Consider the following 26,937-nt stretch of genomic DNA (forward strand, 5'->3'; position numbering starts at 1 on the left):
TTGAAATTTATACTTAAGTTTGATACCATAAGTTCTATTAAGGGTGTAATTTTCAGATTTTTGTCTGGTCTCCTTACAAAGACATTGCATGCCAATGAAAGAAAAAATAGTTTATTTTTTTAAGTGAAAGCTTCTCATCACTGATAAGTAACTATACTGTACAGTGTAGTAGCCCAAAAGCAGTGTGGCTGAGAAATTACTCCTTCTTAGGAAAAATTGAGTTTTTTTAATTTCCAACCAACTACTTTGAGCCATTAGAAATACATTAAGGAATATATTCGGCTAGACGATCATGGTTTTAATTTATAGTCCAGTGTGCTGAGCTCAATGCCTCTTATATGAAAGGTCTGGGGCAAAGCATTACTGAATAATTAAAAAAAAATAAAAAACAACGCAAATGCTTGGGAAGGGGGGGGGCACTTGCGGCCTGAAACAAAAATGGCCTGTGCCTCTAAATGATAAACAATAAAAATTAAAAAAAAAATGGTTTTTGTACTCACTAAACATTAGGGAGTTCCCCCAGCAAATATCAAATTTTTCTGAGATGGTCCAGCAACCAATAATTTTTTCCCTGAACCACTTGGTATGGTCTGACCCCCATGGCCTAAATCTTCACTTACATATTTCCCACTGCCTCATCTTACCTTTCCCCTTCTTCCTTCTATACCCACTGCTACTTCCCCATCCATATCACGTGCTGCCTTCTTCCACCATTCTTCTTCTCCCCCCCCCCCTCCTCCCCAATGATGGAAGCATATTCTCTCTCCTCTCTCATCTCCTCCTCATTCCCCCTCCCCCCCATACTCTGTATCTCTAAGCTACAGTTCTTGGATGTTTTAGTTGAGCGGAAGGCAGGAGGTTGGCTTGGTCACTCAGTGTACAGGAAGCCAACACACACTGACCAGTCTTCGGACTCTGATTAGTTTTCACCATCTGTACAAAATAGTGCAGTCCTGAACAAGCTACTACACAGAGTAAATGTTATTTCTGAAAATGATCACCTAACAGTCTGAACTGCAGTATCTGAGAGACTTGTTGAGAGATAATGCTTACAGGTGCCACCAACAAAGGACACCTGTGTATTGGCCTACCCCCAAGACATGAGATATGCTGCACCCTGTTAAAGACAATCTGACCAGCTTGCCTTCCACAAACTTGTCGTATCAGTCGTCTCTGATAGGTGCCATAGGCTGCAAAAAAGCAGTTCACTATAGATGAGTTGCTGCCTTTCTCTTATTTTACATATTGTTCAATCCAGGAATTTCCATTATAGTTATGCAAACATTTCTGATTATATTCAAGATACGGACTTATGACGGAAAAGGTGGAAAGTCCACACCCTGTGGCACCTATACCAAATAAACTGTTTTTATTACGTGGGTAGACGGTGTGCAGTAGCATACACCAAGTGTCAACTTGATGTGCAAACATTTTGGTTTGTATAGCTTTCTAAAATGACCTCATGAGAGCTCCATTAAAACCCAAAAATAAAAAAGTCTTGCCACTGTAAAACTGTATGATTTATACAGCTTATCAATAATAAAGATTCATCCACTAAAATTGGTGAAGGTTTCTAGCTCCTGCCCCTTGGTTTTCAACAGTTAAGAAAAGATACAGCTTTACAAAATTGTAACTACAAAAAAAGTGCATAATATAGGACTAGAAAATCGATGGTTTACGGTCTATGGAGTAGCTGATCTCATAGGCATATCTGAAGAAACAATATGATACATTTACAAGAAATATTAACTATCAGAAAGCTTTATGCGAGATATGTGCCTTAATTGTTGATATTAATATATAGCAAAATCTAAAATTTTGTTGTATTATGTGTACCCTTCAAAAAGTTTGTACACTATTTTCTACAACAAAACTGCAGTAGAAGCAATATGTAGATGACAATGGCTCTATGCCAAAGAAAGTAATGTCGACTTTTTCTGCCAGAATGGTTGCAGCCAGTATTTTTCTGTAATTAAAAAGAAAGTTACCTTACAAAGAGTAAAACAGTACTCTGTGATGTGTACACAAGTCAAGTAAACAATTGTAAAGAGGACAAAAATGAACAAGAAGAGAGTTGAATTGCTCCAGACAATAGATGAAAAATTTTATCACTGGGGCAATAAAAAATGCTTTGGCAATTCAAAAGAGAGAGATCATAAATTTATATGTTTGGGGCATCTACCGTTTGTCTAATGCACAAGATTTGGAATCATTGAAAGTGATAAAATAATTTTTTTCAGATTTTTTAGATCAAAATTGTAGTCCGGGGGAGGGGGGGGGGGGATTTAGAAATGTCTAGCATTTTCTCCATCTGGTGTCAGTATGAAAGGTAGGTTGAAAGTTTTTAACTATTATAACTCCCTTATTTATACATCAATTTTATTCAATTAGGTGACATTAGAAAGATAAAAGGACCAACTACACCACTAAACTATAAAAATGCTGCAACTGTGCATATAAATACGTGCTAACCTGTAATTAAAGCCATTTTTCAAAATTTTGTTTACAAACTTCATGAATTTTTTCCATCAAAATCACAAGTTCCGTCATTTTAAATTTTGTCTCAAAGAACTGCTATTGTCATGCATTACAACACAAAAAAATCAGAAGTGTGTGTGTTCTGTTTAATCATTTAAAATGGAAAGAACATAAATAATAATATACATGCTTCATTTTGTGACTCTTACCTAGTGGTCACCAATGATGATCAGTTCTCATAAAACACATTCATAAAATTCTAAAAAGCATTCATTCTTTCAAACAAGTTTTCAATGGACAATATTATGCCTTATTCAGAATTATATAAACGACCAGTACTTGTGCTTGCACTAGGAGCAGGCAAAGTCATTAAAATGTTTTCATAAGGAATCCAGCAAACATCAGTGTGAAGTGGCCATGAATAACTTGAGGAAGGACCACTTGGACTCATGAACTTGACTTTTGCATCTCTGTGTTCTTCACCATCTCTAGAATTTTTCCAAGCCACCACTGGTTATTGTAGATAAGATGCGACAAATGTGTCTTCTTTAACTATGTTAGAGGCAGTGTTTTGAATTCCAAGAGAAACTTGAATGAATTTAGTAAATGATGAAACATACTTTATCAGCAACTTGTTTTCATTCAGTTGTTTGAAAAAATGATTCACTCTTGTCCCAAGAATGGTAGAACCAGTCTCATGTTGTTTTTGTAACATGTTTGTCAACTTTGTTATCTCCTCTGTTGCTAAACGTTTAATAGTACCACCAACTCCATCACATGCATTTCTGTCGTGACTAGTGGCAAAAAAATTCCATTTTGCAGTTTCTCCATGATCTTGCTTGTGATGGCACACATTTAAAAAGTTCTTAAAGTTTTTATATTGTACAGAACTGCCATCTACGAAGTACATAACATGCTGTGGTAAGTGTTCCAGTATATAAGTGAGAGCAGTTTTCTGGAAAACATAGAATGTATTTGTATCATGTTGCAAACAGTTACTTATACAACACAATTACATTGACTTATTGCAATCATCTGTTTTAAAGTATACCACAAAAGGATGAAGGGTGACTTGAATGTCCTGCCAGTGAAAAGCTTTTGCAGCATCTTGAAGCAAACTGGTCTAGTTCTCTGCAAAATCCACTATGATGATGCTTGTAGTATCAGGGAGGGCATTTTCCTGATTTGAAATAGTGACTCTGAGATTGTGATACATAGTGATATTATGTTAAGTTTTGAAGTTTTTGCATGAGATACTCAACAAATTCATTGGTCGTCTTCATTAATGTCTCCAGTGTAGGTCGATCAGTTTGCGTCCATTGTTTTTTAACAACATTTTCACAATCTTGTAAGAACTCCAGCTCCATTAAAAAATTGTGCAGTTCATATTTGTCAGGACACTGAGAACAGTGATACAGCATGCACTCCTCATTTTCCAGATTGCTCACAAGTTTCTGTAGAAGTTCAGTGCACGGTTCTTTCACATGTGCAGCATGCATTAACAGTTTTACATTTTGGTGATATGTGCATACACATACGTTTCGCATTCCATGACTGTTTACAGTAACACATTCTTTTGGCCTAAGTTCACAAAATGTAGTTAAACCGATTTTATCTTCAGGGTATTTTTCTCTAAAAGCTAAGTATACATCTTTCAGATTATGTAAAATTAGTCTTTTTGTCTTATACACTCTTTTGCCATTTTCTGAAGGGACAGACAGAAAGTTTTTTTATTAGGAGAAATGCGACTTATATCATCTTCATAGTAAAAATTCTGGACAACTTTTTTCCACATATCTATTAAATCAAGCTCTTCACTGCTACTACTTTTCTTCTGACACACAACTGCTGACACAAAACCTAAAGAACATTTGTTTTCCATTGTGATTTTTAATCAACTGTGTATAATGCAAATAAGAACTGGATGGTTTGAAACTTTTTCTTATTCTCTATTAGTCAAGACTGTACTATGAAGAATCTGTAAGAGGGAAATGAGAAGGAGTTAATGACCACTTTATTAAGTGATCTCTAATGTTCACATTATGGAACACCTTTGTATTACAGTCGGACCCCTCAATATGTAAAACTCCTCAATATGATATTCTAAAACCCCTCAACTTGATAGTGTGATGTATTTTATGACAGTCAATCAGATGCTACTATAGGAGCAGAGTAAGATCCATAATACATAAAACCTCTGATTGTGGGATTGAATTATGTTTATTATAATTTGATTTATTTATTTTATTTGAATTATCATATATAAATAATAAATCTTACATAAATAAAGAAAATATTTTTTTGTTTAAATTGTGTGTAAATATGTAAAACACTTATTACCTTAAATATGTAGTACTGATAATGTCTTAACAGCCTTTAACATGAAATACCTAAAAATTAACTTTCGACTGTCAATAACAAAATCAATGACAAAAATAATTAATAATTATTTATTTTTTACTTCATTATATATTGTTAATACTGAGTGGATTAATGATTGGTTTGAAGGTAATATACATTTCCAGTACATAAATTACGTTTAATAAATAAATATACAAACCCCAATTTTTTAATTTATAATTAAACTGATGATATCATATAGTGAATAAATAATAATTTAAGGAGTAATAACTTATTATAAAAAAAAACTTCAAAATGGAGTTAGAAATATGACTAAATTTTAATTTAACGTATTTTTAAATGAATTATCATTGATTATAATATAATTTTGTATGAAACAAAATTATGTATTATTAATAAATAATAATAATATTTATATGAATATATCATTATTTCTAATGATGATTGATATAAAAAACAACATTTAAAAAAACCTAATCTTTTTTCACTCATTATAATATTTGATAAATAAAATTCACTAAAACATTTGATAACAAGCCACAATTAAACAAAGCATATACTGCAACAACCGTTTGAAGGTTATACTATGATTGGGTGGTCTAGCGTCGCTTCATAAAAATTATACAACATCAAAGGGCACTGTAATATGTTGAAAAATTCAACCCATTGCACTTATTCTTCTCCCTGGTTATACGTTACAGCGCAACTATGCATGGACTGCGTGAATTCTTTCTCTTTTCAATTTCAATCGCTTCTTTTCACTATCTCAAACTGAGTGGTTCTATTTCCCAAACGTTATCATATTGAGGGGTTCAACTGAACTTTCAAATAACTTACCAGACAGAATGGCTGCTAATGTAAGAAGCACAAATCAAGACAAAAAAGTCCTTCAGATATATAAAGTGCACAGATACACACAACCTGTGTTGCATGTGAGTGTTGCTGCTAGACTGAATTTTTCATTGTTGTTTCATGTATTGTAGATTAGCTATTTGAAGCAATTAATTATTACAGCATTATTGAAAAAGTATAAGATCTAACAATAGAGGACAAACACCCTTCTGATTTTTTTATGTTGAAAAGTGTGGCAGTAGGAATTATTTGAAACAATAATTCAGATGGCAAAACTTGTGATTCTGTTGAAAAAAAATTCCTGAAATATAAAAACAAATAAAAAAATTGGTGAGAAATTACATTAATTACAAATTTTCAAACATTTGTTGCTTAGACACAGCTCTTTAATAATTTTTATATTATAGCTCTATTCTTTTACTTTCCAATGACACCAAATTGAATAAAATTTATTCATAAATAAAAATAGTTATCATGATTACAAACTTACAAGGCACTTCGTTTCTCAACGGATTGGTAGAAGGGGACCACATTTCAAAATGGTCTCCTAATTACAATTTTGGTCAAAAAATTCCAGAAAAAAAAAATATTTTAACCCTAACTCATTAGGTACATTCTTACACCAAATTTTCAGAAAAATCTATGACATAAGGGCAATGGCCACTGAGAGTAGAAAATGTTTTGAATACAAGGATGACATCATGACAGCCACAGATGGGTATCATTCCAGAATCATACTTCAGGGTTCTATTTAATAGAAAAGAATTGGCCACAGAGCACTGACCATAAAGGCAACTGTTTTGGAACAAAGCCTGTATATAAAACACAAGCCTAAGATAAGAACACTGTCATTCTCCTTTCACCCTCATCATACTGCAACTCGGGAATAACACGTAAAGGTGAGGAGATAAGATGCCTGTCATTCCTCAACAAGAACAAACTGTGAAGTGTAGATTTAATCAGAATAATCTTCTTTACCACCAAGTGATAGAACTTTTTCATGATTATCACTGAATGGACATCAAAGCCAACAAAAAATGAAAACAACTCTTGCACCTCACCAGACCAAAAACATGTAGCTCACCAACAATAAAGCAAGGGTCGTTTTTTTACCTTATGTCGAAGATGCAAGTTGTGATACTATGTTAGGGTGAATCGAATTACAGCATTTAACTCAGTAACCAAAATCATCCATATCAATATTAACAATATGTATCCAAATGCCTTGGGTCAACACCACAGATGGTTACTGTATTATAAACTTGTACATACACTGTTGTTGTTATGGTCTTCAGTCCTGAGACTGGTTTGATGCAGCTCTCCATGCTACTCTGTCCTGTGCAAGCTTCTTCATCTCCCAGTACCTACTGCAACCTACATCCTTCTGAATCTGCTTAGTGTATTCATCTCTTGGTCTCCCCCTACGATTTTTACCCTCCACGCTGCCCTCCAATACTAAACTGGTGATCCCTTGATGCCTCAGAACATGTCCTACCAACCGATCCCTTCTTCTGGTCAAGTTGTGCCACAAACTTCTCTTCTCCCCAATCCTATTCAATACTTCCTCATTAGTTATGTGATCTACCCATCTAATCTTCAGCATTCTTCTGTAGCACCACATTTCGAAAGCTTCTATTCTTTTCTTATCCGAACTATTTACCGTCCATGTTTCACTTCCATACATGGCTACACTCCATACAAATACTTTCAGAAATGACTTCCTGACACTTAAATCTATACTCGATGTTAACAAATTTCTCTTATTCAGAAACGCTTTCCTTGCCATTGCCAGTCTACATTTTATATCCTCTCTACTTCGACCATCATCAGTTATTTTGCTCCCCAAATAGCAAAACTCCTTTACTACTTTAAGTGTCTCATTTCCTAATCTAATACCCTCAACATCACCCGACTTAATTCGACTACATTCCATTATCCTCGTTTTGTTTTTGTTGATGTGCATCTTATATCCTCCCTTCAAGACACCATCCATTCCGTTCAACTGCTCTTCCAAGTCCTTTGCTGTCTCTGACAAAATTACAATGTCATCGGCGAACCTCAACGTATTTATTTCTTCTCCATGGATTTTAATACCTACTCCGAATTTTTCTTTTGTTTCCTTTACTGCTTGCTCAATATACAGATTGAACAACATCGGGGAGAGGCTACAACCCTGTCTTACTCCCTTCCCAACCACTGCTTCCCTTTCATGTCCCTCGACTCTTATAACTGCCATCTGGTTTCTGTACAAATTGTAAATAGCCTTTCGCTCCCTGTATTTTACCCCTGCCACCTTTAGAATTTGAAAGAGAGTATTCCAGTCAACATTGTCAAAAGCTTTCTCTAAGTCTACAAATGCTAGAAACGTAGGTTTGCCTTTCCTTAATCTTTCTTCTAAGATAAGTCGTAAGGTCAGTATTGCCTCACGTGTTCCAGTATTTCTACGGAATCCAAACTGATCTTCCCCGAGGTCGGCTTCTACTAGTTTTTCCATTCGTCTGTAAAGAATTCGAGTTAGTATTTTGCAGCTGTGGCTTATTAAACTGATTGTTCGGTAATTTTCACATCTGTCAACACCTGCTTTCTTTGGGATTGGAATTATTATATTCTTCTTGAAGTCTGAGGGTATTTCTCTTGTTTCATACATCTTGCTCACCAGATGGTAGAGTTTTGTCAGGACTGGCTCTTCCAAGGCCGTCAGTAGTTCCAATGGAATGTTGTCTACTCCGGGGGCCTTGTTTCGACTCAGGTCTTTCAGTGCTCTGTCAAACTCTTCACGCAGTATCGTATCTCCCATTTCATCTTCATCTACATCCTCTTCCATTTCCATAATATTGTCCTCAAGTGCATCGCCCTTGTATAGACCCTCTATATACTCCTTCCACCTTTCTGCTTTCCCTTCTTTGCTTAGAACTGGGTTTCCATCTGAACTCTTGATGTTCATACAAGTGGTTCCCTTATCTCCAAAGGTCTCTTTAATTTTCCTGTAGGCAGTATCTATCTTACCCCTAGTGAGATAAGCCTCTACATCCTTACATTTGTCCTCGAGCCATCCCTGCTTAGCCATTTTGCATTTCTTGTCGATCTCATTTTTGAGACGTTTGTATTCCTTTGTGCCTGCTTCATTTACTGCATTTTTATATTTTCTCCTTTCATCAATTAAATTCAATATTTCTTCTGTTACCCAAGGATTTCTACTAGCCCTCGTCTTTATACCTACTTGATCCTCTGCTGCCTGTCCGCCGCTCGTGGTCTCGCGGTAGCGTTCTCGCTTCCCGAGCACGGGGTCCCGGGGTTCGATTCCCGGCGGGGTCAGGGATTTTTCACCTGCCTCGAGATGACTGGGTGTTTGTGTTGTCCTCATCATTTCATCATCATCCAGGAAAGTGGCGAAATTGGACTGAGCAAAGGTTGGGAAATTGTACGGGCGCTGATGACCACGCAGTTGGGCGCGAGCGCCCCACAAACCAAACATCATCATCATCACATCCTCTGCTGCCTTCACTACTTCATCCCTCAAAGCTACCCATTCTTCTTCTACTGTATTTCTTTCCCCCATTCCTGTCAATTGTTCCCTTATGCTCTACCTGAAACTCTGTACAACCTCTGGTTCTTTCAGTTTATGCAGGTCCAATCTTCTTAAATTCCCACCTTTTTGCAGTTTCTTCAGTTTTAATCTACAGGTCATAACCAATAGATTGTGGTCAGAGTCCACATCTGCCCCTGGAAATGTCTTACAATTTAAAACCTGGTTCCTAAATCTCTGTCTTACCATTATATAATCTATCTGATACCTTTTAGTATCTCCAGGGTTCTTCCATGTATACAACCTTCTATCATGATTCTTGAACCAAGTGTTAGCTATGATTAAGTTGTGCTCTGTGCAAAATTCTACCAGGCGGCTCCCTCTTTCATTTCTTAGCTCCAATCCATATTCACCTACTACGTTTCCTTCTCTCCCTTTTCCTACACTCGAATTCCAGTCACCCATGACTATTAAATTTTCGTCTCCCTTCACTATCTGAATAATTTCTTTTATTTCATCATACATTTCTTCAATTTCTTCGTCATCTGCAGAGCTAGTTGGCATATAAACTTGTACTACTGTAGTAGGTGTGGGCTTCGTATCTATCTTGGCCACAATAATGCGTTCACTATGCTTTTTGTAGTAACTTACCCGCACTCCTATTTTCCTGTTCATTATTAAACCTACTCCTGCATTACCCCTATTTGACTTTGTGTTTATAACCCTGTAGTCACCTGACCAGAAGTCTTGTTCCTCCTGCCACCGAACTTCACTAATTCCCACTATATCTAACTTTGACCTATCCATTTCCCTTTTTAAATTTTCTAACCTACCTGCCTGATTAAGGGATCTGACATTCCACGCTCCGATCCGTAGAATGCCAGTTTTCTTTCTCCTGATAACGACATCCTCTTGAGTAGTCCCCGCCCGGAGATCCGAATGGGGGACTATTTTACCTCCGGAATATTTTACCCAAGAGGACGCCACCATCATTTAATCATACAGTAAAGCTGCATGCCCTTGGGAAAAATTACGGCCGTAGTTTCCCCTTGCTTTCAGCCGTTCGCAGTACCAGCACAGCAAGGCCGTTTTGGTTATTGTTACAAGGCCAGATCAGTCAATCATCCAGACTGTTGCGCTTGCAACTACTGAAAAGGCTGCTGCCCCTCTTCAGGAACCACACGTTTGTCTGGCCTCTCAACAGATATCCCTCCATTGTGGTTGTACCTACGGTACAGCTATCTGTATCGCTGAGGCACGCAAGCCTCCCCACCAACGGCAAGGTCCATGGTTCATGGGGTAGGTCCTACATCCGTCTTGAATCAAATGGGATCTTGGATATAGTAGTCTTGTTAAAGATAACCAAAATACTGCTGAAAACTTGGATGATACACATTTAACACACAAAACATTTTTGATGGATATTAAATGTCTCTAAGCAAACTACTTGTGTAAGTACTTGATTATTGTCCAAGTGCTGACATTGGAGTGCAGTCCTTTGGATTGCTATTTGTCTAGGATTACATCTGTATGACTTATCCATCCATCTTCTGTCATCTAATATGATTCTGAAGGCCAGGTAACACAATCCAGTTAGCTCTTTCAATTTCCACTGAGGAGACAAAGGTCACCTCCTAATATCATGCTGGACCTCCTTTTGCTCAGCATATTGGAGTAATTCAACATGGCGTGGACTCAACAAGTGGATCTAAGTCCCCTGCAGAAATATTAAGTCATGCTGCTTATTTTTAAATATTTTAATTCTTTAATATGTGATTGCCCTATATTTGAGAAGTACAAAACTCGATGGTGGCCATTTTTATTTGTAGCCGCGCCACGATTTTTCAGCCGGTAGACATTAACAAAAATTTTAATATCTCTGCACTGAGTTAAGTTACAACATGGCAATTGACATGACTGTTTTTAGGAAAGTTTCCTCTGCAGCACTGTCTATTAAACAAAATACCCTAAATTCAAAAATAACCAGTCAAAATGACCTCCAAAGTTTGGTATCCAAATTTTCAAAAATCCACTTTGTAGGCCCAATAATAACAAACAAGGAGTGATTTATGAGAGTCTATTTTTTCCTATAGTTAGATATCATACACTACTAGCCTCATATAGAGTAAGAACACATACTAATGTTTTCTTAATTTTTTATTAATTTTTGAAATTTGAAAATTTTCATTTTTTGTAAAGTTTGGGGTTAGTTATCTCCAGGTGGGACTCAATATAATAAAATTTAATTGTGACATATTTCGTTAACACTATCACCCAATATTAATTTACTTTATTTATTTTTAATCATGCAATATTAAACAATAGGAGCTTTCGCTTTTGTTCTTTGGTAACAAAAATGCCAATTTCTGTTTAGGTTTATTGTCAATAAAGAAGTACATTATTGCTGGGTGTGGCATTGTAGAAGTACATTATTGCTGGGTGTGGCATTGTAGAAGAACATAATTGCCGGGTGTGACATTGTCGTATTCAGTCTGTTCTGAAACCTCTGTTAGAGTGGATGTACATACTACATTGAGTGTAAAATGTGTTACGTGCTTTGTTCTGTGTCTAGTTTGTAATTAATTTTGAGAGATTAACTGGAATGAAATAACATGGATGAACAGTGCTCTCTTGGACAGACAGCAAGTGAAAGTTTGTCACAAAACAGTCTACAGTTCAGTTTCAAAAAACTTGAAAAATGTCAATGACTTTGATGAAGTTAGACAAACTTTGTTTAAATTTCGAGCAAGTTCTTTTGTAACATCAATATGTGAGTATCATGAGAAGAAATATATTCTGAAGTATAACCACATTTTTGGAAGAAAGTGCTGTGATCCACTTAAAGTTCATAAAAACCCTATTACTAAAGGTTTGAGGGAAATAAAACTTGAACATTTGTCCTTGTTATGTGAGAGTGAAACAGCTCCCCAAGTGAAACATAACAAGATTCCTGGAAATTACGTGTGCCCAAATTGTTACTCAAAAATATTTGTTGTGAATCCAGAACCAGAATCATGTAATCTTGTTAATGACATTTATATTCCTCATGAGGAAGCTGTTAGCATATTGGATTTTGCTTGCTCTAAGTTAGACGTATCTCCTGCTTTGAAAATAAGGTACAACAAATTTCAGACAAAATGAGAAGAGACTTGTAATCATGCTTTAGTAATACAGATAACAACATTATTTCTGAAGAAGAAGAAAACCTACCACCAGCATCATCTAACACTGAGTGTTTGAGCTTAATAGAGAAATTAAAAATTATTGTTCAGCGACATCTACAGATGAAAAAGTTAAAATTTTAAGTTTGCTCCCTGACTCATGGTCAAGAGAAAAAAAAATAGTTCTTGTATTCAACATTTCTCATTGTTTGGTTAAACTAACCCCAAAATTAGTGAAAGATCAAGGCATTCTTCCAGTTTTAGGAAAGAAGAAAGGAATAGATATAAGTGAAGAAACAAAAAGATCCAGCAGTTTTTTGAAGATGATGAAAACAGTAGGATGTGCCCAGGTTTAAAGATAGCAAAAGGGTTGTTATAAATGGAGTTAAAAGTAACAACTAGTGCTGTCAAATTTAAATGAACTTTATGTAGCTTTCAAAAATTCTCATCCTGAATGCAAAATTAGAAGATCAAAATTTTTTGACCTCCACCCTAAGTGGTGTATTTTAGCTGGATCCTCAGGCACACACTCCGTATGTGTTTGTTTATATCATCAAAATGTCAAATTGATTATTACGGGTGCAAAACTCAGTGATCTTAACTACAAAGAGTTACAAGATTTAATGGTCTGTGACACTAACAGTTATGACTGCATGATGAGTTTGTGTAATAAATGCCCTGGTAAGGAAACCGTTATTGAATTGTTTCACGAATATGATGAGGAAATGCCAGACAATATTACCTTCAAGCAGTGGGTCACAACTGACAGGGCAGAAATGGTAACAGTGGCTAAATCTCAGGAAGAGTACTTGGGATATATAACTGACAACTTACAAAAACTCAAAAGCCACTACTATGTTTCTAAAATCCAAAGTAAGATTTTGAAGGACAAAAAAGCATAACTTCATGAAACAATGCATAATGCTAGCCAATTTTGCAGAAAATTTTACATTTGTGATCCAGAATGCAATACAAGGGTACGACTGGGTCAGTGACCAGGCAACAGTGCATCCATTTGTTCCCCACTTTAAAAATGAGAAAGATGAAGTTTGCAGTTCTTCAATTTGCATTCTAAGGAACTACTTTGAGCACAAGACTTCGGCTGTACACATGTTTCAAAAGTATGTAATAAATTACATAAAAGGTTGAGAAGCTGATACACTTTGGGTTGGAGGCTGAATGGCACTTTTTTTCATCTTGCCATGGTAAAAATGAATGTGATGGAGTAGGAGGTACAACAAAACTTGAAGTAAGTAAGGCCAGCCTACAAAGACCAGCCACAGACCAAATTCTCACAGTACAGGACATGTATGTCTTTTGCAAGGCTAATATTAAAGGCATTACCTATTTTCTGATCAAGAAAGAAGTGGTTCTGCATATGAAAACAACACTCCAAACCAGATTTGAAAACTGTATAGCAAAAAACGAACAAGGCATGTCCACAAATTCCTTGGCATTGCAGAAAACTTAGTTCGATGCTATGTAACATCAGAAACTGAAATTTATGAGGATCATTGTGTCGGTAAAATTACATTTCTGTTTTTAACATTGAATGACATAGTGGCATGTGTGTATGATGGAAAGTAGTGGCTTGCAGAGGCTGAAAGAATGCACAATGATGTTATTGTGCATTTTTACCACCCTGCTGGCCCAAAAACATCATTCAAGAAATCTACAAATGACAAAGTTTGCCTACCAATGAAAAATGTTTAAGGAAACTTTCAGTGCTTGAACTTACCACAGCAACTGGGAGGTCTTATTCTATATCACAGAAGCTGTCTGAAGAAATAAGTGTTCTTAACATTCACTTCCAGGTTTAGGAACAGTCGCATCTCGAAGGATGCTAATTGAAAATATTTATTTTAAATGTTTCAAAATAATATAAATGTTAATTTGAGTGGTTTCCACTTTTTGTATATAATTCAGTACCTTACTTCAATAATAACTAATTATATCCCGCCAATATCATACATGTCTAGGCAACAGCCATAAGATCATTTGTAGAGAAAGGTGAATTATTTCCTCATTTTCAAAAATTCGTATCTTTGTTCACAATCAGATATCAAAGTTGAAATTTTTACAGTACGTTGCTATCATATAGGTGTACAAATTGTGCAAAAATCATATTTATATATTGAGTCCCATCTGAGATAACTAACCCCAAACTTTACAAAAATTCATATAAAAATACAGAAACATTTGTAAGTGTTCTTGCTCTATATGAGGCTAGTAGTGTATGATAGCTCACTATTGGAAAAAATAGACACTCATAAATCACTCCTTGTTTTTTTTTTTCCTAAAAAGTGGATTTTTGAAAATTTGGATACCAAACTTTGGAGGTCATTTTGACTGGTTATTTTTGAATTTAGGGTATTTTGTGTAATAAACAATGGTATAGAGGACACTTTTCTAAAAACATTCATGTCAATTGCAGTGTTGTATCTTAACCCACTGCAGAGATATTCATATTTTTGCTAACGTCTCTAAACTGAAACATTGTCGCATGCTTACAAACAAAAATGGCCACCATTCAGTTAAGGTGAAAGGTAATTTAAAAAAAAAAAACTGTTTTGAACTTCTAAATTTTAGAGTAATCACATAACCAAAAATTAAAATATTTAAAAATTGTCAAGCAACCAACTTAATTTTTATTGGACCACATCCTTTGGATTGACCCCTCTATTGCTGTCCATAATCACGAAAGTGTTGCCATTGCAGGATTTTGTGCACATACTGACCTCTCCGTTATGTCCCATAAATATTCAATGGGATTCATATCAGGCAATCTGGGTAGCCATACCATATGCTTGAACTGTCCAAAATGTCCTTCAACCAAATTGCAAACAACTGTGGCCCAGTGACATGACGCACCGTCACCCACAAAAATTCCACCGTTGTTTGGGAACACGACATCCACGAATGGCTGAAAATGGTCTCCAAGTAGCCGAACATCCAGAGGACCAAGTCCATTCCGTGTAAACACAGCCCACACCATTATGGAGTCACCACCAAGCTTGCACAATGCCTTTTTGACAACTGAGGTCCACGGCTTTGTGGGGTCTGCACCACATCTGTAGCCTACCATCAGCTCAACAACTGAAATCAGGGCTCTTCTGACCAGGCCATGGTTTATCTAGTCATAAGAGCCCAACCGTTACAGTCACAAACCCAGGAGAGGCGCTGCAAGCAGTGGTGTGCTGTTAGAATGGTACTAGCATCGGACACCTGTTGCTATAGCCCATTAATGTCAAACTTCGCCACACTGGCCTAAAAGATACATTCATTGTATGTCCCACATTGATTTCTGTGGTTATTTCACGCAGTGGTGCTTGTCTCTTAGCACTGACAACTCTGTGCCAATGCCACCGCTCTCAGTCATTAAATGAAGGCCGTCGGCCACTGCATTGTCCATGGTGAGTCGGCCACTGCATTGTCCATGGTGAGAGATAACACCTGAAATATGGTATTCTTGACACACACTTGTCCCTTTGGACCTCAGAATATTGTATTCCCAGATGATTTCCAAAACGGAATGTCCCATGCACCCAGCTGCAACTACCATTACATGTTCAAAATCCGTTACTTCTCACCACGCAGCCATAATCACATCAATAACCTGAGTACAAATGACAACTCTGCTGATGCACTGCCCTTTTATATCTCGTGTAGACGATACTACCACCAACTGTATATTGCTACCCCATGACTTTTGTCACCTCATTGTAAATTGTTCTTCAAGTTTCTTTCTAAATTTTTCTTTATCATTTGCATTATTATTAAAAATAAGCTTGCATTTATTTCCATCACTCTTTTGATAAACACTGTATCTTTAGTAAATCTTTAATTTTCAACAGTGCTTTATTTAGTTTAATATTACAGTTGAAATTGAATTATTTTACGCTATGACCATCTCTCTGATAGGCTACATTTGTTGTTAACAGCGCTGGCAACAAAATCAAATTCTAGGATTTTAGCACAAATATGCTACTTTAAATTACCTTGCAGGAATACTGTTACTATGTCTAAGTGAACTCTGCCTATATTATCTGTAGCTGTTAAACATACTGGTATCTTAAGGAATTGCAGTGGATTACTTGATTAGATACCCCTCCACAGTCTAAAGCCTTCATTTAGGTACATCTTCTAATTAATGAACACGTTTTATCTGGTAATTGCCCTTGAATTCATTTTTTTAGTTTTAAAAGTCCACTTTGTATCTATAGTTCTTTTATCTGAGGCATAGTTCTTTTATCTGAGGCAGGCTTTCAGCACATGGTTGTCACTTCTGTAATGGTCTGAAGCCACTTGTGGCATCCTTTGCTAGGCAAAGCTGTTTCTAATGACAGTAGACAATAATTGTAAAGCTGCTTCTGATAGATCACAATTCTCATGTCTATAGAACGATAAGATATACAAACAATTGTTCTTAATAGTGTCTGAATTCTTGATTATCTTCCAAAACAATAATACACAAATAAGCACTCTAAACACATCAGTAGTGTCCGATGACTACAACCACTAATATTATTAATTTTATATATTCACAATTTGTGCATCTACCACGAGCAACAACCAGAAGAAGTGAGTAGCAACCAATTATACATGTATTAAAACAAAGAGGAAACGAGAGAGGGAGAGAGCAAAAAAGAGAGAAATCTCATAACGGATTTCATTTACTATGCAAATGCTAAGATGACACCACAATACAAACCTTGCACGCAATACAAGAAAAATACAAATGAAAACAGAACATAAGGTGTTAATAAATGTGGATTGTAGAGCTGAACTATTACAGCAACTTGAATTCAGAACCATCTTTCAAATGTAAAATGTGCACAATACGTGACTCTCAGAATTAAAAGCACATCAGCAAAAAAACAGATTCAAATTATAGTGCAGGCATATGATCAGCAATGATAGGCCAAACATGTTTAACTAAACAGTAGAATAGTTCCCTTAACAACATAATATCTTGCAACATTGTCATTATTTGCAACCTGAGCCACAGCTATTTCGGTAGTGACTGTTTTACAGACACACACTGAAGGGTCCAGTATGACTGTGTAACTACCCCCCCCCCCTCCCATCCACCAAACTGAGAAAGGGGGCACTAACAATTACAAGTGAATTTTGAAACCGTAATATTACTATGCGCATTGTGCTATTACAATTCGTGCAAACTGTGTTTGCTGCGTAAGGGCAATACCACGATTTCGTTTTATACGCTCCATACCTCATGCTGCTGACAAACCGATCCAGAAAGAAGAGACGGCATACATACTTATCTATTGTCAAACGAATAAACAACAACTCAAGACCTGGGATTTTTACCCGTAACATTCGGTATCAACAACCCTTTATAATAACGCTTATCATATTAATGCCTCACCACCTCAGTTTCAAACTAAGTGTTCCGATAAAATACCAAAAATTTCTTAAATTAATAAACAATGAAGGTTTCTACTCCTTAAGTTTGTGTTTAACAAACGTCCATTCAAAATACTTTCACTCTCCGTCACAATTATCAGTGGCACATTGCAGCATGTTTATCGCTACTCGTTTCTCACAATTTATACCACTCGGAAGCAGAGTTGCCAGCACCTGTAACTACACTTTGAGCGTCTTGACGATTAAATTAGTCTTGACAATTTTTTTTAATAGTTTCTAAAGCTTATGGCTTGCAACAAACCGCTATACCCCTTCTTTCACAACACGAGTTTCGCAATTAAATTGTCATCATACAAAAATGAACACCGGTCATGTATAACAGGTAAACTACTTTGTAGAAGGTGTGTATAAACAAGCTATTACATTTACACTGTGAAAGGAAACAGTAACACAGAAAGTACTTCAAAACGGAATGTCAGTGATCATCTAACAATTTAAAAAATAGATGGAATTTATTTCATTAACAATAAACATTCAACAGCTATAACGAGAATATAGTATAAATGTTATACACCAAAACGAAAGACAAAATAAATCGCCCGAAAATTTTTGTCAAATCCATAACGCAAAACTGCTTATACGTCTAAATAATTCTCACCATAATCACGCTTCTGCGAAAGAGCTAGAGCACGATACAGATTCACTTCTTCTGTTTGCTTTAGCAAGTAGCTGTCGATTTTTTTCCGAACATGTTCTGGAATGCACAAATACTCATCCTCACTCAAAAATGTAGACGCAACACCACTAACTTCTCCCATATTTCAACAAACACTGAAGCCGGCGGTAAACTACTCAAAGATTTTCCTAGGTACACGCAAAGATAATATTGAACAACAACAACACAAATGCCACAACAAGTGAAATTTGTTGTACCAAAGATAGTATGCTTTCGTCGAAATGAGGCCAATGATCTCAATCTATATAGAGATCACTGATTGAAATAGGAAGCTAGACTCCACATGCTTTTGAAGTGGGCATAGTACTGTTCCCTCAGCCATGTTTTTGAATTTGACTACGTGGCAAGCCATTCTCCAGCCTCTTGACGTGACATTCGTAAGAGATACAACCCACCATCTCTGTGACGTCAAATTTTTTGCCCAGTCGCTGTCTCTGATCTGTTAACCGATATATACCGTGCAGCCTCCTCTGTAGGCGACCGTTCTACAGCACAAAATTAGACCTCTTTATTGTAATTCTCTATGTTGTCTATTGCCCGGGCTTCACTTGAGCAGCCTGCAGGTCAACCCACACAGCCTTAATTTTTTTTAAAACTCAAACGGTTTCAACTGCGTGGCCTAAGTTGTTACGTAAAAGAAAAGTGTCTTCTGAAATTGTTTTTGCTGTTTCACGAGTGTTTTACAGTCAATAACACATTCATTGCAACGGATACATTTTTTTCTTGTTACATTGTTTATTTTACATATATTTATGGATTTGAATTCACTGTAATGGAAGCATGTTCAATCGAGAAAATAACGACAGGAATATTTTTGTAATTGTCCTATCTACACAGCGCATTACATTCGTTTATTTACTTATCTGTTTATCTCTTCAGCAGAAGCACTGAGTCGACTAAGTGGCTTATGCTTATACTACTTCTGATCTTAGATACTTCACCCATTTATTTGTTCACACATTCTGTTTCGTGTATCTCTTCACAAGGAGGAGCATTAAGATATGAAGAACAAATCAAGTTATATAGTAACAGGCAGAAGAAACCACAGAGGGCTACTTCTGTTACAGATACTGACAATAAGTTACAATTAGTAGTAATTAACTCACACTGTTGATTTGGGGATTATTTCTAAATTACTTTCCGTTTATTGAGTTTATTCCGACACACAAATAGATTATTACGAAATAAACTTCTTCGAAATAGAAAGAAGTCATTGATTTTTCCTCTTACGCTATTTAGCTGTTGTTTTTGTCAATGTGACTGTGGACGAATTCAACAACGTTCTGTGTAACCTGAAAAATAAAATCTATGTAGGTTTAGAAGAAGTACCCAAGTGTCTGTTAAAGGATTTTGTAGAAAGCTTAGAAACCCCTTGTATTGTATTGTAATGTATTGTATTGAGCTGGGGACCTAGAAACGACGGAGATGGTTCGTCCCTGCTGTAGTCCTCAGTGGTTAAAAAAAACCACAACAGGCTACAGAAGTCCACTCACCCCACCTCTGTCCCACACCGAACCCAGGGTTATTGTGCAGTTCGGCCCCAGTGGACCACCCCCCCCCCCCCTGGGAACGTCTCACACCAGACAAGTGTAATGCCATTGCATGGTAGAGTAATTATGGTGTACGCATACATGGAGACAGTATCATGCAGCAGTCGCCGACATATTGTAACTGAGGGGTAATAAGGGGAACCAGTACGTATCCATCGAGGCAGATGGAAAACCGCCTTAAAAACCATCCACAGACTGGCCGGCACACCTGACCATGACACTAATCCCCCAGGTGGACTCATGCCGAGAAATCCCCTTAGTGTACATTATAACTTCATTTTTTATCAAGGGTACATTCGCAGAATTCTTAAAGTGTGCAATGTCATACATTTTTATAAACGAGTGATGTAAAGTGTATAGAAAATTATGAACGCATTTCACTAATCACACTTTTTTCCACTGTAGTAGCAAATTTCATGATCAGTAGACTCATGAGACACATAAAGATATACTACAATCTTCTTCATCAGTTTTGTTTTTGACACTGAACAAAGGAAATCATGTAAATGGCACTTTCCACAATCTGAACAAGACCTTCAACACAGTGTGCTACGAAATATACTGGAAGGGCTAGGAATAGCGGTAGTTCCAATCACAAGTGATTGTGAATATTCTTGGTCCAAGGAATTATCTTTCTTGCAGTTATTTACTTATAATATAGGGTGCATCATTATGCTTACAATCCAGAACATATGTATGTATTATTGCTTACACAGTAATATGTATAACAGCTTGCACAGTGCATACATTATATTACATAGTGCACAATGATATACAATTTGTAATGATACAGTACCAGAATATAAAAAGTGCAGTTTTGTGACATAATATTATCTTTGATTGTACGTGAGTGATTCTAATTCTAGTTTACTTTGTAACACTAGTTTTTAATGTTAAATTTGTCATACTCAGGGTGAACTTCTGCTCCCTGTTTGCTCATGTACTCAGCTACACTATAGATTTCTTCTTCTATTAGAAATTTCTATAGCGTCACAGGGAACATTTTTGAAGTTTTATAATTCTCTTAGCAATGCTCATATTAATTTAATACCAGAATGTCTAGAGCCCCTAAACTCGATTATTTACACCCTTATAGTTATGTTTTTGAGATATTCCTATTGAAAGGGGATGAATAGATTTGTCATATTCTTGTCTTGTTATCTTTTCCAAGCTCGCTCTGACTCAAATACAGTTTGCTAGGCCAGGCTAAATTTGCGACATGTGAGTTCCTCGATAGCACATGATGCTCTAAGTTACAAAATGTTACCTCACTGTTAGTCACACTCTGTTGTGGCATTCGCAATTTACACACATCGACCATGACTGGTGTTACAACCCTGTCTGGCTGGAATGCTTGGATGTGATGTCAATAACACTGCAGAGTGGCTTACTTGACTAGCACATCGCTTGAGGTGGTCTCTGCTGTCTGGCTGGAGCTGGAATTGAACTCTAAAAATGTACACTTCATGCACTGGACTTCTTTGGGGGTGGTGATTGTCGTTGTGAGAACCAAACTGTTTACTTCCAACTGACTTGTATGAACTAATGTGTTTTGAAATACTTATATAGTCTGCAATTTAATCAACTACTAAGCATCTTAAAACATTAGAGACTTTCAAACTGTTTATTACATGTGATAATGTTTCTCTCAAAACTATGCATTCGTTATCCTGATTGATAAAAGAGATGGACTGTACTTCCGTGATCAGAGAGTGGGGGGCAATTATATATTATTTTAAAACTGGGTATAGAACGTTGATAACAGAACTGTTTGTGTCTAAGGGGCATTATTGTCACTAACATATGAAACTGGATGTATACAGCAACAACTATGCTCGACCAGCCTGTGACAAAAGGACACCAACAAATGACAATATTTTCCCCAGGAAAATCACATACTAAGCAAGAGGACGTAGCCACAGAGATTTCAAGACTGACAAAGCTACAATAATTAAGTCACCAGCATTAACGAGACGCCGTCGACGTCACATGGCAACGACCACACACTAAGATAAGCTGTAACAAGAAGCACTCTTCCCTTCTAAAGACTCGTTGTTGTTGTTATGGTCTTCAGTCCTGAGACTGGTTTGATGCAGCTCTCCATGCTACTCTATCCTGTGCAAGCTTCTTCATCTCGCAGTACCTACTGCAACTCACATCCTTCTGAATCTGCTTAGTGTATTCATCTCTTGGTCTCCCTCTACGATTTTTACCCTCCACGCTGCCCTCCAATACTAAATTGGTGATCCCTCGATGTCTGAGAACATGTCCTACCAACCGATCCCTTCTTCTAGTCAAGTTGTGCCACAAGCTTCTCTTCTCCCCAATTCTATTCAATACCTCCTTATTAGTTATGTTGTAACCTCCCCACAAAAATTGTAAATGAAAATGAGCCAAGTGTAACCTCCCCAAAGAATAACAATTAAATGATTTTTTTTAATATTGTAACCTCTGAACAAAATTAATCTTAATGTAACCTCTGAACAAAATTAATCTTAATGTAACCTCTGAACAAAATTGGCTCCCATTTATAGTCTGTGTGCAGAAATGCATTCACATTCAATGTTCCCACAAAATTCTTTTCTCATTTAACATCAAGTTCGAAACAGAAACATACCTAAACAGCAAAATAATAAAAAAGTTTAGTAACCTGATAAATTTTATGACGACAGCAGCGCTGCCCTTTGGCCCTGTATTCTGAATAAAAAAAGCAAAAATTCTTACCTCAATAAAAACCGCAATTATATCTGCTCTTAAGTTGGAATTTCTCGACACAGCTTCGTGCAATGCTGGCGCATATTTTTTTTTTTTTTTATTGGAAGGAATGATCATGCATTTGAAATATTCTTTAAATTGAAATGAATGCTTTTCTTTAAAAAGAGTTGCTTTACATTATAAAAATTATTATTGGGGCATTTTTTGGAACAAATTAAATTACAATTAACATACATTATTAAATATGCGCAAGGCTGCTTCTTTACCTTCTACAATAATACCCATCCTCCAGAGTCCCGACCAGAGTCGCGAGCAGAGCACACAGCCGACACATGCCGACTCCCTCTGACTACAGCTTACTAGCACGGACTGAAGACTACTGCTGACTACTGACGACTACTACTGACTACTCGCGCAGTCAAGCGCAGACTAGCCACAAGCAACAACTAACGATAAACTATTCTCTGGTCAGAGATTCTGTCATGCCTCGCCCATCGCCGGCAATGTACACGTCTTACATAACCCTCCACTGGGGGGGGGGGGGGCAAAAATTTGGCAGCGATGGTGAGTCAATTGGACTTGCCATGAGCAACAAATTTTTCTTAATTAACTAACTTTACAATCACAGAATAGATGCAGAACATGAAATAAAATATAGTGCACATGCACTGAGTATAGAACATATCAGGCAAAGACAAAATGTATACACAATAAGTACAAATCATATTAACAAATGACATAAAGTGCACATGCACTGTAGTTCAGAACGTATCACCAAATCACAAAATGTATATGCAATGAATACAAATCATGTTAACAAAATGACATAAAGTGCACACGCACTGTAGGACAGAACATATCAGGAAATCACAAATGTATATGCAATGAGTACAAATGGCATAAAGTGCACCCGCACTGTAAAACTCTTTAGCATTTTTACAACAAATAAACATATCAAGGTGTGAAATCAAGTGCACATGCACTGTAGAAGTCTTTAGCATTTTTACATAACATATCATGGAGTGAAATAAAGTGCACACGCACTGTATAAGTCTTTAGTATTTTTACATATCATGGAGTAAAATAAAGTGCACACACATTGTAGAAGTCTTTAGCATTCTTTCATAACATATCATGGAGTGAAATAAAGTTCACACACACTGTATAAGTCTTTATCATTCTACAAGAATTTAAAAGCATTGTATAAGTGTTTACCATTTTACAAGAACTAGTAAAGGAATGGGAAGGATTGCGTCATGATTGTAGCACTTTAGGTTGCACGCAGCTGCACTGAAAGTCCATATCTTTCTATAGAAGCACAACACCAAGTGAGACAATCTGAAGTTCTTTTCCTCGAAGTATTAATCAGTGTAGCCAAGACACTGAAATGTCGTAATAATATTCCATGCTATCATTTTGGTAGTACACTAGGTACACCAAACAGTGGGACCATAATAACATCTCCAAGGTGGTGGACAGCATGTCGTGTCAACACCACGTTCTTGTAAGGTACACCAACGTAGAATTAGTGCAAAAACCAAATATACTGCTCCATGATCATGAGGATACACAGGATAAACGGATATGGCAGTAATTTCTGGTAATTAGGTCAGAAGGTGAAGGACATTAAGTCACATACTAGTCTTCATTGAGAATTACACTAGTCTAACAACTGATTTGAATAATTGGTGGCACTAATCGCCAAGTTACTGAACATTTCTGTACCATGTATGAAGTATTACAGAATAATGTTCATAAACCACCTGATTACAGTGAACATTGGCACTCATTGGCCAGTTACAAACCATCAGAAGTCATCATTGAAAACAGGAGCTAATGAATGGCATAATTCACTTAGTTATAGTAATCATTGGCACTCATTGGTCAGTTACAAAACATATAGCAAGTATTGAATAGTACAAAATATTTTCATCATTCAAGTGTCATACACCTGATTTTAAAATAATTATTGGCACTCATTGGTCAGTTACAAAATATATAGCAAGTATTGAATAGTACAAAAAATTTTCATCATTCAAGTGACATACAACATATTTAAAAATAATTATTGGCACTCATTGGTCAGTTACAAAATATACAGCAAGTATTGAATAGTACAAAAAATTTTCATCATTCAAGTGACATATGACATAATGAAAATGTAACATACTGTAACTATTACTCAAGGTCTGTGGTTAGAAAACATTACTCAATTACTCAGAACTCATCATTCAAGTGACATAGGACATATTTAAAATGTAACATACTGTAACTATTATTCAAGGTCTGTGGTTAGAAAACATTATGCAGAACTCAGGACTGATTATTCAAGTGACATAGGACATATTCAAAATGTAACATACTGTAACTATTATTCAATATCTGTGACTAGAAAACATTTTTCAGTATTACTCAAAATTCATCATTCATATGACATACTACTCAGAACTGATCATTCCAGTGACATAGGACATATTGAAAATCTAACATACCGTAACTATTATTCAAGGTCTGTGACTAGAAAACATTTTTCAGTATTACTCAAAATTCATCATTCATATGACATACTACTCAGAACTGATCATTCCAGTGACATAGGACATATTGAAAATGTAACATACTGTAAGTATTATTCAAGATCTATGACTAGAAAACATTATTCAGTATTACTCAGAACTCTCTTAAACTGGTAGCATTATTTGGGACTGGTAATACATTTTTTTTGTGCTAGCAATGCATTGCGTTGGGACCGTTAATTGATTACTGGGGGATAAAAATATTTGTTTTTGACTTATTGCTGCAAATAAAGATCATTAACGTCATTCGTCATGAGTCAGCTGTAGCAATGTTATGAAACAAGTAGAGTATATGTGATCACATTCATGAATGACACACGTTTAATCATTAACTGCTTATAGCGTATTAATTTCGTGAACAGCTTCTCCTAAAAAAAATGGATTATTAAGCTGAAAGAAGAAACGCATATTATGCTGAAAAGTAGTGAACTTCGAATTAACAGGTAGTGAAATGTGTATAAAATATATGTGTTCTGTAGCTGTCCTTTCCAAAACTTTCAGTCATCATACCATGCGACATAAGACATACTGTCAAAATGAACTGCAACAAATACTTAAATAACTACATAGCATAAATACATAAACTTCAACATTATCCTCATCTGCAAAGAAAACTTCATTATCCATATCATCATAACTCCATTATTATCATCACCTGTAAAGGAAAACCTCATTATCCATATTAACATATTCTTCATCATTATTCATCATAACTCCATTATTATCATCACCTGAAAAAAGTCACTTCATTATTCATTATTCAACTATTCCTTATTTCTAGCATATTTCATCACTAAAACTAAGATGTGTAGTTCTGTCTGACAGCCTGCATCAATCGCCTCGTATTCTGAAAGAAAAAATTATTTAAGACAGCTATCATACGATGTGTATAGTATATTCTCGTTAATGCTTGTTAATTCTGATCCATTTACTCTTCATGACGAAGTATTGCATCTTCTTTCGTTCATTCCGAAGGTGAAATTCCATTTCTGTTTAATTTATTTCTTTTACACGTTATTTCGTTCTGAAAATGATGAACAAAGATTAATGTCTTGCATTTAAATCATATACCCATTAAATAAAAACTGGTTTCTAGTGATATAATTGAGCATACAGCATAGCATGACGGAAAACGTAATATGTCAAAAAGACAGACAGTGTGCAGGTGCAAAAATGTACACAGAGTATCACAATGTAGCAGCAAAAAAAATGTAAAAATAGTCATGATGTTGAGATATCATAAGGCATAATGTCAAAGTTAACTGGTGTTTGTTATATCTTAAATATTTCATAGTGCATACAAACAAAACAGGAAAACAATCATACATACGTAAAAATGGAAAATATGCACGGTCTGATATATGATGACAAGAAATGTGACCTTCTTTGTGTTCAGCTTGTATGTTGTGTAGTTAATAGAGGCGAGAATTGAAGACTTTAGTGGAGAGAGAATTTAATAAAATTAATATGTCACTAGATAAAATTGCATAATTATTCATAAGATACGTAAGTTTATCTGGAAAAATGTGCACGGTCTGATGTGTAAAGACAAGAAAAGCGACCTGCTAACCTTAACTTGCCGGGCACTTGCCAA

The 26,937-nt window shown here is 36.0% G+C and overlaps 1 protein-coding gene across 1 annotated transcript in view; it reads right to left on the reverse strand.

Moving 5' to 3' along the window:
* The window catches only part of LOC126175006 (nucleoprotein TPR-like), a 361,682-nt gene extending 343,057 nt beyond the window's left edge, over nucleotides 1–18,625 (reverse strand). The window contains exon 1 of the mRNA XM_049921492.1: nucleotides 18,425–18,625. Coding sequence (XP_049777449.1) covers nucleotides 18,425–18,584 — 160 coding nt within the window. The 5' untranslated portion in view covers nucleotides 18,585–18,625. The remainder of the gene's footprint in view (nucleotides 1–18,424) is intronic.
* Nucleotides 18,626–26,937: the final 8,312 nt, after the last annotated feature.

This window comes from Schistocerca cancellata, chromosome 3, assembly GCF_023864275.1.
Source record: "Schistocerca cancellata isolate TAMUIC-IGC-003103 chromosome 3, iqSchCanc2.1, whole genome shotgun sequence".
NCBI lineage: Eukaryota > Metazoa > Arthropoda > Insecta > Orthoptera > Acrididae > Schistocerca > Schistocerca cancellata.